The sequence below is a fragment of the Stigmatopora argus genome, chromosome 20 (assembly GCF_051989625.1).
Source record: "Stigmatopora argus isolate UIUO_Sarg chromosome 20, RoL_Sarg_1.0, whole genome shotgun sequence".
Taxonomy (NCBI): Eukaryota; Metazoa; Chordata; class Actinopteri; order Syngnathiformes; family Syngnathidae; genus Stigmatopora; species Stigmatopora argus.
Window position 1 is genome coordinate 13,069,307 of NC_135406.1, and position 14,917 is coordinate 13,084,223.

The 14,917-nt window shown below is 39.5% G+C and overlaps 1 protein-coding gene across 11 annotated transcripts; it reads left to right on the forward strand.

The window, feature by feature from the left end:
- The first annotated feature begins 2,590 nt into the window (after positions 1-2,590).
- LOC144065562 (zinc finger MYM-type protein 1-like) lies at positions 2,591-7,338 on the forward strand. Of its 11 annotated transcripts, none has more exons than XR_013297203.1 (4): positions 2,593-3,176; positions 4,862-5,601; positions 6,291-6,452; positions 6,583-7,338. XR_013297203.1 is itself a non-coding variant. In XM_077588529.1 (4 exons), the coding sequence occupies exons 1-3, from the start codon at positions 3,083-3,085 to the stop codon at positions 6,413-6,415; spliced, it is 1,014 nt and encodes a 337-aa protein (XP_077444655.1). In that variant the 5' UTR covers positions 2,594-3,082; the 3' UTR covers positions 6,416-6,452; positions 6,583-7,338. The 11 variants fall into 11 exon arrangements, 8 of the variants coding, with proteins under 8 accessions (XP_077444659.1, XP_077444655.1, XP_077444656.1 ...); XR_013297202.1 differs by having other exon boundaries at positions 2,594-3,176; positions 6,291-6,473; XM_077588529.1 differs by having other exon boundaries at positions 2,594-3,176; positions 4,862-5,656.
- The last annotated feature ends 7,579 nt before the right edge of the window (positions 7,339-14,917 follow it).

Sequence of the window (14,917 nt, forward strand, 5' to 3'; positions counted from 1 at the left end):
TTATAATATACATGCTTACTATATTAATCAATATATTTGCTTATTAGGAATAGTAATGCTCATCCTAAATGTGTAACTATATTAAACAATATATATACATATGTGTTAATCGCTTTTATGTTAGAGTTAGAATTAATATGTGCTTTCAACGAAGACAAACGCTTACTCCAAGGTCACTCTCCAGGACAGCTGGCTCCAGCTAGAGACTTAACAATTCACTGAGTCCTTGCTCCGAGGACTGATTACTGGAAGATATGCCTCAACCCTTTCCCCAGCTACAAGTTCACAATGAAGATCTGTGAAGGACGCTTAAATTGTTGTTGATTCAGCGGATGGCTATCAATCAACCTCCGGGATTACTCGCATATTGTTTTAATTTGTGACGCTAGGTTTGACGCTAGGTTTGCTTGATTATGGAATTGTTTTGTTTCTTGCTTACGCAATTGGATCGAATCGATAACCTTGTAATTGTTTTGATTTGAGGCCTTAAATGGGCAGGACATAATGCCGCTCGACAGAATAATCTTGACCGGACGAGCGGGTGGATGTATTCTCTTCTTGCAAGAATTAAATGGAGATGTGACTACAGATGCCTTTTTTATTGAAAGCTGAATTTGGAAATACCTAAGGATAAACCTAACAGTTTGTCTGTGGGAGGACCGGTCAATTGACAGTTCTTATGTACTGACCATTGTTGAAAGAAGGTTGGTGAGTGTTCCTGTTGGTTTTCTCCAATGAACTTCCTGTTTCAATTTCCTGCATTGATTCCTGTCCATTTACTTCTCTCTAGCCTATGCTTACTCCAAATTCAGCGTCTGGATCGATTTAAACTATTCCATTCTGATCACAAAAAAAAAAAAATAATAATTTACTTTCGTCTCATTTTTATATTTTGTCTGGCCAAAAGCCATATGTATTCAGAATTATGAAAATATTTTTGAGAGATAATTGATCACTTGCTGCTCTTAATAATTGTATTTTTGAGTCAAACTCATTACACAATACAAACATTCACAATAAAAATAATCATTCCATCGTTAAAACCACATCACATAACATTCAGAAAAATAAAAGCTCACTGCATAATTAATTGTCCCCATGTTTATCAAAATAAGCATGCCTAAATCAACATATTTCTTTTCGCACATTTGTTCACATTTATAAAAATGCACAATGACAATGAAACGATTCCATATAAGTTTTCTTCGAATTACAGTTTATCAAATCAATAGATCAATCAATTTAGCTGTCTGAATGGAACAATATAAATTGAACTTGTTAAGAGTATATAATTTGGAAGTTTTGTCCATTATTGTTACAGCAAAAAATGAGTTAACTTTGAAATCAATCTTGTATTCAAGTTTAGGCACCGCAACACAGTTCGATATAATCCATCTTTAACAACAATAAGAAACTGTTACATAGATAAAAATGTTTCCATCCATCATGTTTTTATAATTTATGGATAGATTGTATTGATTTTCAACAAAACCGAGCAGAAAAAAAAATTTCATAGTCGACTTATTTTAACTAGTACTATGTCCACTCTCGTACCTGCAAATCATCTTGGACGAATTAAAATTTATAACAATCACATGCAAAGGAAACAAGCCTTTTCTGTAAATGTGTGAAAAAACAAAGAAATATGGAGATGGAAATAGCTTATTCATTTTAAACAAAAAATGAAACCAGAAGTTTTGTGATAAAAATGTCATGGAGTCATACGAAAAAAATGCAACTACAAATTTAGAAATTTGGATCAACATCAATACATAAAAGTAAACTCTCAAAAGTCCATAACAATACAGTAAAATTTAGCTTGAGGATACAATTCGTAAACATTTGTAATACACAACATAGTAACACGTCAAGGCAACAATACACTTGATAAGCCAGTAGTACTACAAATGGCACTTAACCACAGAGGTTTTACAACATAATATTCCCACAATTATTCCAATAGGCACAATGCCAAGATTTGTTTATGTTCACAGAAGGCTTGAATTCCTCCTTGTCAACTCAACTTAAACATTTCCCAATTTTGTGATTCGTGAATTGAATTTTGCTTTCCCGCGTTTTACCATAGTGAACAGTAATTACGCACAACTAAAGTTGACATTATTTGTCTTTTTTTCTGATTTGAGAGAGGACAAAATAACCTCTCGTTTTGGGTCACAGTGTTGGCTATTGCAGTCAACATGTGATCCAAAAATTACGCTTCTGTCACATCATCACACTATTGATCAATTGTTTGTAGATTAATTTAGTAATCCATTTCAATTTTCATGTTGTACGCCAACTCACCGGTCATTTTGGGGTTTAATGATTGTTTATTATAGGCGATGTGTTGATGCCAAGTGCCTTGTTTCTTCTCTTTATTAGCGGCAAATTTGGGCTAGGCTAAGCTAAACAAGCCGCAAAGTTTCAACGTCCTCCCAAATGACAGTTTCTCGGCATGACCTAAAATTTGTGCCACATTTCACTGCCCAAGGGGACATTAAAAGTAGATCTTCTTAAAACCGAGGAGAGAAAAGCATAGGATAAAGGCTGTCCTTCCCCGATTGGGACCGCTGTCGGATTGTGACCAATCGCTACTACGCATGCGCGAACAACGTTATTTCCTCTTTCGGTATGAGAGATAGACAGAGAGTAGAACATGATTTGAGTTAAAATACAAATAAGATACTACATGATCAGTGTGGGTCAAGTCAAAAGGGTTATAGACGAGTGGAAGTATAAATTCGAATACGGAACACAGTCCTGGGGATTTAATTGTTCATTTGGTTTGCAGGGCTGTGTCGACACGCCTCTGCTCCATTTGCTCGAATTTATTCGAGCAGGAAAGCTCGAGCATAACACTTCTTCAAGTCGTCTATGAACGGGGAAAGGAACAAGTCGTCAAGTCATCTCATCTCAAAACTCGTTTATGCTTTGTGACCTACTTTAGCTTAGCCTAGCCAGCATCTGGGTAAGGAACAAGTCTTCAAGTCGTCGAAGAACTCGTTTGAGGTTTAGCGACCTACTTTAGCTAAATCTAGCTAGCAGCTATCAAAGGCACCTCCATCAGAACTCAAGTGTGGAAATGCCCGCTAGAACAAAACCGACAGAGTTCCAAGAGGAACACTCGACAGTTTGCAATGTAACGCACGAGAAAGTAGTTATTCACATACCAGAAGGTGGGTTCACTTTTTATATCTACAAATTCCCTTAATGGTAGTTGTAGAAATGCTATTTTTGTGCACAGCAATTGCAAATTATTTAATTCTCTCAAGTTGACCCAAGAAGGGACAAGCTTGATTTCAAGGCAATATAACAATACAAACAAAACCATGCAGAATAAAACATGAGAAAAAAAGTACAAATTAAAACATTTAACTATTTTCCATTTTTAGATTGTAATGCAAATAAAAACTATGATTTGTGCCTTTTTTTAAATCAAAAAAGCGAAAGATCCTAATCACAAGAAGGAAATATTTTACGTTTCCTTTGTTTTAGGAAAAAGTTCAAATCCAAAAGCAGTTTTGAAACCGCGTTTTTCCTCCCGCTTATTTCAATCCAAAAATATTAATTTTGGAAAAAAAATAAAACTGAATGGTGACTCTTCACAATTTTTTTCAGTCAATAAAAAAGACTAGCTGTGAGTTTTCCTTTTAAGTTAAAAATGATTCAAATAAAAATGTGATTCCCCTTTTTTATAAAAGGATTCTAAATAAATTAAAATCTCAAAAATACAAGAGAATATTTGCACTTGGGTGGCTCAACACGGATTTGGGAAAATTTTAAGGGCCTGTGAGGATACTTCACTAACCAACAGTCCTTTTCTTAGTAAAATACACTAAAAAAACAGTTCACTGTTAACTGTGATCGATTGTGCTACGTGGGTAACCTCACGAATGTATGGTGTCCTCTTCAGTTTAATTTCATTACTGTGGCAACCAGCAGATTAGTAAATTCTTCCACTGCCAATATAACACTTTAGAGTCCCAGTCTAACCTAAAGGATTTCTAGTTGGATTGACAGTTTATAAAATACAGTCATACCTCTACTTACGAATGCCTCTAGGTATGAAATGTTCAGGTTATGAAATTATTATATGCAAATGAGTGACTCGAGATATACGAAGAAGATCCAGGTTACGAAATCCCCCAAAATGGATTTCCTTATGTTCATTTATATTATATATATTGTCGTGGATGCATTGATTCTCACTTTAGAACATTGCTACCCTCTACTAGGCTTTCATTTCATCGCTCTCATTCTATCTTCTATAATCACAAACGCATTCAATTCAATTGGTTGTCTCACACTACCACTATCCATGTTTCAAGATTCTCTCTTACATACCTGTCCACCTCAACCAAATGCTCTTATTAATGATTGCAATTCCCTTTATTAAGCGATTAAATACCATACAAATGCAACACGGCACATATATTCACATACACGTACAGGGAACAGGTAAAAGGGTAAAATGTAGCTTTCAGCCCTGGTAGGAAATGCTCTTGCCGCCATCTGGCAGACGAACACGGGTATTACGTCTCCCATAATAACGGCCGCGGAGGGAACTAATTCAGCGGTGCAGGGCACATTTTCACGTTTTTTTTTTTATTTTAAGACATTAATAAATCATTTCCTCATTTTCTCTCTGCTTGTTTGCTCACATCTTTAATACAAAATTGGGACGCTATTATCAATTTTAAAGGGTTTAGCTGGTAGTTGTGTGAGGACCGTGGAACAAATTAGAGAATTTACATATAGTACACCTCTACTTACGAAATTTTCAAGTTACGAAAAAAGTTCTGCAGCCAATTAATTTTGTTAGAAGTATGACTGTATATCATTTATCTTTGTGTCATTGCAGGTTTCAGAAATCAGCCCCCCCAATTCGAAGGGGAGGAGCCCGAGTTTCCTCAAGACCAAAAGAGAGAAGAGCAACTTGAAATAAAAATGGAGGAAGAAGATGTCCCCTGGTCAACTGGTGAGGAGTCTTTTAAGATAGAAGAGGATCTGGGCAGGGCCAGTGGAGGGGCGGAGCCTGCAAACACCTCTGCATGGCCCCAAATTAAAGAGGAAGCAGACCTGCCTCAACAGCAAAAGAGGGAAGATCAACCTCCCATCGAAAAGGAGGAAGATGTCACCTGGTCATCTGGTGAGCTTTTCAAGAGTGAAGATGATCTCGTAATGGATTTGGTTGCAGATTTACTGTCAAAGCCATTTTCAAGACGGACTTTTCAAGAAAAGCTGGACATCATTAAGAAAGGGCGGTCAACTCCAAAGCTAGCAAGCCTGTCACAACCGGGAAAAGGGTGTGTCCGCCGCTTTCAGTTCGCTAACTACGAGCGCTACCCCTGGCTTACGGGCTCCGAGGAACACTGCAAATTGTATTGCTGGGAGTGCTTGTTATTTGCCACCAATGGACATGGTGTTTGGAGCAACACTGGATTTGCACATTTGTCTTGTTTAACCAAAGCAGCAACGAGACACCAAAGCTCTGCCGGACACTTGCAAGCAACGGTGCTCTCCAAAACTTTTGGGGAAACCCGAGTGGAGTTACAGTTTAACGAGCAAGTGCGCAGGGAAACGGAGTGCCACAACGAAAAGGTTAAGAAAAATAGGGAAATCTTAAAAAGACTGATAGACTGTGTCATTTTTTTGGGTAAGCAGGAACTTTCATTTCAGGGACACGATGCAAGCGCTGCATCCCCAAACAAAGGAAATTATGTAGAGCTTCTTTCTTTCATTGCTGAGAAAAACACAGATTTACATTACCACCTGTCCACTAATAATATGTTTAGTGGGACGTCGGGCAAATTACAAAATGACCTGATCACTGCCATTGCTGAAGTGATGAGGGAAGAGATCAAAAGGGAAGTTGATAAAGCACCGTTTGTCACTGTTATGGTGGATGACTCGACAGACACGAGTAATGCAGCGCAGCTCGCACTGGTTCTGCGTTATGTCACGGGCAGAGGTGTCAAGGAGCGGTTCGTCAGATTTGAAAATGTTACCAGTGGGAATCAAGCCAACAACATTGCAGGTCTTATCATCCAATTTTTGGTGGAAAATGAATGTCTGGGTAAAGTTGTGGCACAGTGTTATGACGGTGCAGCAGTCATGTCTTCTGGATTTAATGGGGTGCAGGCTAAAGTTAAGGAGAGAGCACCGTTAGCTTTATTCATACACTGCTATGCACATCAGCTTAATTTAGTACTGACTCAGGGGGCCTCAAAGCTTAAAGAAAGCAAAATATTTTTCGCTCACCTTAATGGCTTTGCTGCATTTTTTTTTAGATCGCCTCGATGCACACAGCTGCTGGACGAAATCTGCCAGCGGTGTCTCCCTCGTGTGGCACCAACACGGTGGCAGTACACATCCAGAGTGGTCAATACAGTTTTTGAGAAGAGAGATGCTCTAAAGGAACTGTTTCATCACATCCTTGAGCATCATGACGAGTACGACGAGGAGTCTGTGGGGTGTGCTGATGATTTTAAAGCATGTCTGGATGATTTTGAATTTTGTTTTTTGCTTCACACATTTAACGGCATTTTTGAGCATTCATTCGTGCTTTTTTCAATACTACAGAACAACAAACTGGATGTACAGTTTTGTCTTGCAAGAGTAAAGGAGTTTTGTGACACAGTTGAACGCGAGAGGAGCCGATACGGGGAAATCTACGAGGCTACTGAACGCAGTGCGGGCGCTCCGAGCGCGCGAAGAGGTCAAGTGCAAGATCCTTCGGCGCACTACCACCAACTCTACGACAGGGTTCTGGACAATATTATTTGCCAGACGCAGACCAGATTTCAGGACCACGAAAGACTGGTGTTTGTCTCCCTCCTTGACCCGCAGAAGTTTCGGGAATTCCAGTTAACTTTCCCACATGCAGCCTTCTCCAGCTTAACACAGAGCCACGGAGCACTTTTCGATCTGCCTCGGCTAAGAACAGAACTGACTGTAATGTATGCCATGGATGATTTTGCAGGAAAATCTTCCACTGATCTCCTTGACTTCCTTCAGCAGAAAAATCTGAGTGAGAGCATGGGGCAGCTTTACACATTAGTGTGTTTGGCAGTGACCATCCCCGTATCCACTGCTTCTTTCGAACGGACATTTTCAGTCCTAAATCGAATAAAAACTTATGCCAGAAATACGACAGGACAGGCTCGACTTTCAGCATTAGCTCTGATGGCGATAGAGAAGAACTTCTTGACTGATATGAAACGCACAAATAATCTGTATGACAGAGTAATTGAAATCTTCTCGAGGAAAGAAAGGAGGATGGATTTTGTGTACAAATAAAAATGATTTTTGGTGAGGAAAATGTGGCTAAATTCGTAAATATTTCAATTTTATGAAGTTATTATTGATGCATTTTTATGTGTCACAGCTGTAGCGACAGTAAAGGTTTTTCTAGTCATGAAATAGTTATTGAGGGTTGGATTGATTCAGACATAGCACTACTGAAGGCCTAGGTGCGAAATGCACGGCCTGCCACTTTATTTAATAAATACAGATTTAAAGATCAAATATTTATATTTATAATGGGAGTTATTGAAGAAATTAGGTGCTAACACAATACAATTTTTTTTGAATTATTAATTTACTCATGTTATTTGCACCTACAGTGGTACCTCGAGATACGAGCTTAATGCGTTCCGTGACTGAGCTTGTATGTCAATTTACTCGTAACTCAAATGAAAGTTTCCCATAGAAATGAACTATAAACAAATTAATTCGTTCCAACCCTCTTAAAAAACACCAAAAACAGGATATTGGATTAGAAAAACATTTTTATTTGTTCTAATTCGCCATCTATTAGCAAAGTAACAAATAACTAGTGGTTTATTAGTACTAAAATGTGTTTAATTGTACTAAAATTAGACGGATTTTGCGGAGGGGAGAGAGAGGGACAGAGAGAGAGGAGGTGGAGAGAGAGACTTATTCAAATGACTAATGTTTTTTATTTTTTTTATTTTGATTAGTTAAAACTTTATTCATGAAACAAAAAAAAAACAATAAACAAATAAAACATAAATAAAATAAATAAAATAATAATAAAAAATAAATGAAACATGACACATATCACATAACTTCACACCTTCTTCACACAGTCGAGGACACTGTATGCGTTGACGCGGCACACTGCTAGAGAGATGCGCTGTAACAGCCATTGACACTCGCGTGGCTCATTTGAAACAGCCACGAGCCGGGAACCTACCTCTAGCAGAAACTTCAAAGTGGAGTCCCCACATACACCTGAAGTTTCGTAGGCTATGGGCTGGAACAAGTATCTGTCAACAAGCGGTGCATATTTGACAGACTTCATTGACTCTGCCTTGTTCGCAGCTGAGCAGGCTTTTATTGCAGATGAAGCAATTGAGGATTGAGAAAAGGTGTCAACAACTGTCACATCCCATGTCAAACACTTTCCCATCTTCCATGGAAAGATTGACAAGCCGTCAGGCCTTCGCTCATCTGCACGCACTAGACCACTTGGTTCGAGAATTGAAGGAACTCCAGCTTGACACAGTGCACGTTTAACGATGTCGTTGATGTTGGAGTGACGGGGGAAACGACCAGGTTGGACACGGCAGGATAAGGGGTGGAGAGCTCGGCTATCTATCGAATGACCACATTTGCACAGAATCGGGTCACAAACTTTAGCACCAAGACGATGAGCAATCGAGATGCGAAGCTCATCGGGGGAGAGCTTATTGCCCAAAGTCGCACTTGGCAAAGCATTCAACCAAGCTCCGGAGGGAAACGTCGACGCTGATAATATTCGACTGCGGTCCCACTGATTCGAGGAATCGATCAAATTGCCTTTCATCCTCAGGCAATTGATTTCATCCCACTCTTTCTGAACTCCGAGATGTGTTGGAGTTGATGAATGACATTCATTCCAGGCATTTAGTGCGCCATCAATGTCAATTGATTTATGAGGATCAATTTGAGATGAAGACAAAACAGGTCGCACTAACTCAACTGTAGAATAGAATGATGACAGAAAAGAGGGGAGGGACAAGTCAACAAGGGAACGGATACCAATGCCACCGTGACGAATTGGGAGTTTCGACTGATTCCATGCGGACTGAAAAGTCAACATTCAACAACGAGGATAAACAATCTTTTATGACATGGTCGAAACTCTGTAGACAATTCATGTTACGATATGTCGGGGAGCTTCTCATCACGTATTGAAGTTTGGGAATGAAGAGACAATTTCGTAGGATGAACATGGCCTGATGATTTATTTACACATACTAAACTAAAAAGCAGTTATTCATTGGATGACTGGTGTTGAATCCGTAAAGTGAATAATGCTAGAAACGTTGTCAAGACTTCAGTTCAGTTAAGTGACTGAAATTAAAAGACAAATTAGACGGGCAAAAAGACAAATATTCGCAGACTAAGCGCTCCCTATTCGGCCATCTTTATTATTTTTTTGCCCTCGCATTTCCGGTCAGGGGTGCATGATGGGAAAGACAGTTTCCCGTAATGGCAACCTTCCGTTCAAAATAAGATGTTTCACGTATGTATAATATTCAATTTATATTTGAAAATTTGTTGGGGAAAATCAATAATGGGAGACACATTGTGTCGGAATCACTGCTTTTTATCGATATGTTGTGTTCTTTTTTAACGGAAATAAAAAGTGTGTTATTAATATTCATAAGGTTTATTCAAACTTTCTATTTGTTAATTGATCTATGATGTATGTCCACGAGTATCAAACCCCTGTTAATATATATTGTTTGGCTTCACATATTTTTCTTATAAATATGAAAAAAATGTTTTAATATTAATAGGATAATACGTAGAACTAAGTGGCATATTCATTAATCCCGATACTCGTATCATTTGTATATTTACATTTTAATACTGTTAAACCTGGCAAAAACTTTGACTTGTGTCGCTATATATTTTAACAGAGTTTATACCCGAATGACATTTATAAATTAAATGATTTCGTTATTATCTTGGTTGTATTGATTGCAGTGGCGGGCCGTCAGGGCCTTCAAGGCCTTCTCTGCTGGCCTAAGAAATATCTGAATCATATTATATTTTGTCCATCAATACGTACTTATTATTCCAAATGGTCTGTTAGCTTTCTTTCATTGCTTTTTCCCCTGGTTGCACTGCTTCCAGATGTGTGTTTTCATATTGAAGCATTTAACCAATCACATTTCAGCCTATATTTGTTGCCAGATCAGATCTGCCTCAAAGCCTGCACAATCAGTTCTTGCGGGCTCTGCTGCATTAAACTAGACTGTTGCTTTTAACCAATCAGATTTCGAGTTGGCAACCCCACAATGATTTTTCATAGGCGTTAGCATTTTGCTGGCTGGGACATGTCATTGCTTTCACAAACTATGATTGGCTAGTAGGCGGGCCAAAGCAGTACCGAGGCAGCCGAGATCGCAAACTCCACCCACTATGGCCGACATAAGCAAAAACAAATAGATTCTGTTTACTCACAAAGCTATTTTCTAGACGGACTTTTTCAGGAAAAAAATGGACATCATTAAGAAAGGGCGGTCAACTCCGAAGCTAGCAAGCCTGTTACCGCCGGGAAAATGGTGAGTGGGGCACTTTCAGCGCGCTAACTTAGCTCCACGAGCAAATAGTATATTGTTGTGTTGATTTAATGCCATTTTCAAAACGGACTATGGCGGAAATATGACAGGACAGGCTCGACTTTCATCATTAGCTTCGATGGCGATAGGAAAGAAGGAAGAAAGAAAGGAGGATGGATATTGTGTAAAAATGATTTTTGGTGAGTAAAATATGGCCATATTCCTAAATAATATTTCAATTGTGGGCCAAGTTCTGATATCTGAAAAGCTCCAGTGTTTGCTTTTAAGCTCCAGTGTTTGTATTTCATCACAAAATGCTGCTAGGAAGTGGATTTTACCCCAGTTTAATTTTTGCCGTTTCACCATTGACGTCCATCAGTGTCTTTTCCCGGGAAAAATCACCCCCCTGGCCTGGTTGTAATGTCTCAAAAGCTCCAGTTTAATAGCTATAAAATAGTTTTTGAGGGTTGGATTGATACGTTGAAGTCGCTACCAGAAAATGCACCGCCCGCCACTGGTATGTATGTATATGTATGTATGTGTATGTATGTGTATTGGATTGGATAACTTTATAACTTTAATCATCCTGTATTCGGGAAATTTCATTGTGACAGTAGCAAGAAAAGGCATAGTTATAAGTTAGACAGTACAGTCGCAAAGGCCACACAACAACAAAGCAAATCAAAGTAAATGGAAACTGGAAAATGGAAACAAAAACTGGAACCACACACAGGAAGTCTTCCACAAGATGGGGAACTTCTGCAGACTGTGACCGAGGTAGAGAATATGCAGATTCACTCTTCCAAGCTTATCCGCACAGTTCCTCAGTAGTCTGGAGCTGAAGACAACAGTAGCAGAGTAAGGCCCCTCGACTCTGTTGCTAGTAAGCGCCAACAGCTCTTCCATCTTATCCCACGATGGAACAGTTGGTCAGAAGCGTTGCCTCTTCTCCCGGCACTTTTGTCCAGCTCTGAATCGCCGGCGGCATCGAGGTGTTGCTCCTTCCGCTGCGTATTGTAACAGCTAGTCCCATGTGTGTGACAGCGTAGGCATGGCTGAATGGTTCCAAAAAAAAGAAGTAGCCGAAAAAAGCCAGGCTAACAGAACAAGAAAAGTTGTAAAAACATTAAAGTATAAAGTACAAAGTAAAGTAAAAAGGAATGTATTAAGAAATATTAAAATGTAATTAAAAAAAGATAGGAGGGCTGTAAATAACGAAAAACAAGAGTGTACAGAGCTACTTCTACTGGCTCCCGCGTGAACGGCGCCATCTTGGAATCCACATACATACCATCTTGGTTTGTATGTGTATGTATGTGTATGTGTGTGTATGTATGTGTATGTATGTGTATGTATGTGTATGTATGTGTATGTATGTGTGTGTATGTATGTGTATGTATGTGTATGTATGTGTATGTGTGTATGTGTGTATGTGTGTGTATGTGTATGTAGGTGTATGTATATGTATGTATATGTATGTATATATATGTATATGTTTTCTTAGTAAGGGAAAATGTCAAAAGAAAGAAAACAAATTGGAGGGAAAAATTGCAAATATTCTTTAAAAATTGGAAAATCAAGAAATATAATTTACATCTATAGGTTAAGGGAATAATTAAAAAAAAAGAAAACAAATTCCTTTTGGGTTTAAGACACCTTTGAGAAATTGCTATTTTTCTGATATAATTTCTTTAAAACGCTCTTCGAAAACTTGTAATTGACTGTGTCTTAATTACTGTGTATGTTGCACCCTGCATTTTTGCTTGAAACACGGGGAGAAATAATCACAATAGTGTTTCGTTGTTGCTTCCTCAATCCAACTTTAATGAGATGAAGAATATCTCCCGTCAAGGCCTCAATAATCGAATACCGATATAAATCCAATCCGAACTAGTGGTATGGGCATCAAGGCATCAATAATCGAATATCGATATACATCCAATCCAAACTAGTTGCACATCCCCAACATGCGATCGTTAATAAAATAAACAGTTTAGCATGTCACACTGATAGGCAATGTTCCCTCTAAGCTGCGCGCGTGCGCAATTGCGCACTACTCTCGTCTTCTCTGCGCAGCACCAATCATATGGCGCGCAGTAAAAAAAAAAGGGATTTAATTTTTTTAATTTATTTTTTATTTTATTTTTTACCCCTTTCCCCATGATGGCGCCGTTTAAGCGGCAGCCAGTGGCAGTGGCTCTGTCCACTTAGGTTTTTCGTGTTTTACAGCATGTTTTATATGAAAAATTAGAGGGAACATTGACATGCACCTGCTTGTGGCAGGTGTGACTGGTGTACCCATAGCGAGCAATGATGATGTCGTGACCGGATGATTCGCCTAAAGACGTTTCGCCGACGGACGTTTGACAGACGGACAGGTCGCCGAATGAACGTTCGTTCAAACAGCGTTTAATGATTAAATACAAATACTAGTATTTGTATTTAATCATTAAACGCTGTTTTCAGCTGGATTTGACCGTATTTGAGAGCATTTTGAGCCGTTTGGCGAATGGACGTATATGGACATTTTTTTGCCTCCATCGCGACATCATCGCAACATTTTACCAAGGAATTCACTTCCCTGGGCTCGGTTCTAATGTCCAAAGAGCTCCAGTATTTGTATTTAATCATTAAACGCTGTTTTCGGCTGGATTTGACCGAATTTGAGAGCATTTTGAGCCGTTTGGAGAATGGACGTATATAGACGTTTTTTTGCCTCCATCGCGATATCATCATGACATTTTACCGAGGAATTCACTTCCCTGGGCTTGGTTCTAATGTCCAAAGAGCTCCAGTATTTGTATTTAATCATTAAATGCTGTTTTAGGATGGATTTGACCCGATTGCTGTCATTTTACGGCTCGGTTCTGCTACATCTGCCTGCCCAAGGGTGCTTATTCCCGGACTGCCATGCCCGCCCAAGAGTGCTTATTCCCGGGCTGCCATTGATGGTAGACGAACATTGATTTTTACTATAATTTGGACAACACCGGCGGCGGGCCGGATTAAAAATCCTAACGGGCCGTATATGGCCCGCGGGCCGAGGTTGAAAAACTTGTACACACACGATCCGGGGGCGGGGCGAGCGCGCAAATCCCGTTTCGGCGAAACCTCCGTTCGGCCGATTGAACGTTCGGCGGAACGTCCATTCGGCGACCTGCCCGTCTGTCAAACGTCCGTCGACGAAACGTCTTTAGGCGAATCATCCGAGTACCGATGATGTCGCTCACACTGGTACTCAGTGCGCTCAGGGAGGTTGACTTTCTGCTCAGACCAACGAAAAATTAGAGGGAACATTGACTGCGGCCCTTTGAGGATCGGTTTGACACCCCTGGTGTGAAGGGATCGACTTTGACGAGGATATATTCATATCCGCCTTTGCATCGATCAAGATGAAGAAAGTCAATACAGACCAGCTCAAAGGGCTGTGGTTTCACAATATTTGTCAATGGCGCTCTCTGTTCGTGGTTTTTTTAAGTTTTAGACAAGGGCAGGTTTTAGTTACATAATGTTCAATATCAGACTGCATATATATAAGAAACAATCACGCACAAGGGATACTGTGCGGTCAACACCCTGCTACCCCATGTTATTATGCAACTCTTTCATTACTGTACCTCGATATAGTTCTGGTGGGACTAACTGTTTACGGGTTGTGGTGGTTCTGTACAGAACACCGTCACTGTCTTATCAGTTTGTCCCACTGCCTGAGCAAATTTTTTTTCTTTGGGCTGAGCGACTTCAATTCCTTAGCTGATGGCTTACAACCTGACAGTTTATAGTTCAACATAGGAGTGTATGAACAGGTCAGATTGTTGTGCTTTCCTTACCTCTTCTTTTGGTCTGGGGTTGATTGACGCAACTGCTGTCTCATCTATGAATCTGGGAAGGGAATCATCATATTCTCTACCTCGGTCACAGTCTGCAGAAGTTCCCCATCTTGTGGAAGACTTCCTGTGTGTGGTTCCAGTTTTTGTATCCATTTTCCAGTTTCCATTTACTTTGATTTGCTTTGTACTTTTGCTTTGTTGTTGTGTGGCCTTTGCGACTGTACTGTCTAACTTATAACTATGCCTTTTCTTGCTACTGTCACAATAAAATTTCCCGAATACAGGATGAATAAAGTTATCCAATCTGTTGGAATTATTGTAAATAAGTTATCCTGATTTTAGTTTAGACTGTTGAAATGTTAGTTAATAGAATTGGGGATGTCTTGACCCCCTGGGAAAAGTTTCACCTTATTCAACAAAGAGGAACTACCCAGGGGGGCGGACGCCTGTTTGTTTGTCTGTTTTGTGAGGGTTGCAAGATATCAGGAATAAGACTATAAAGATGTTATC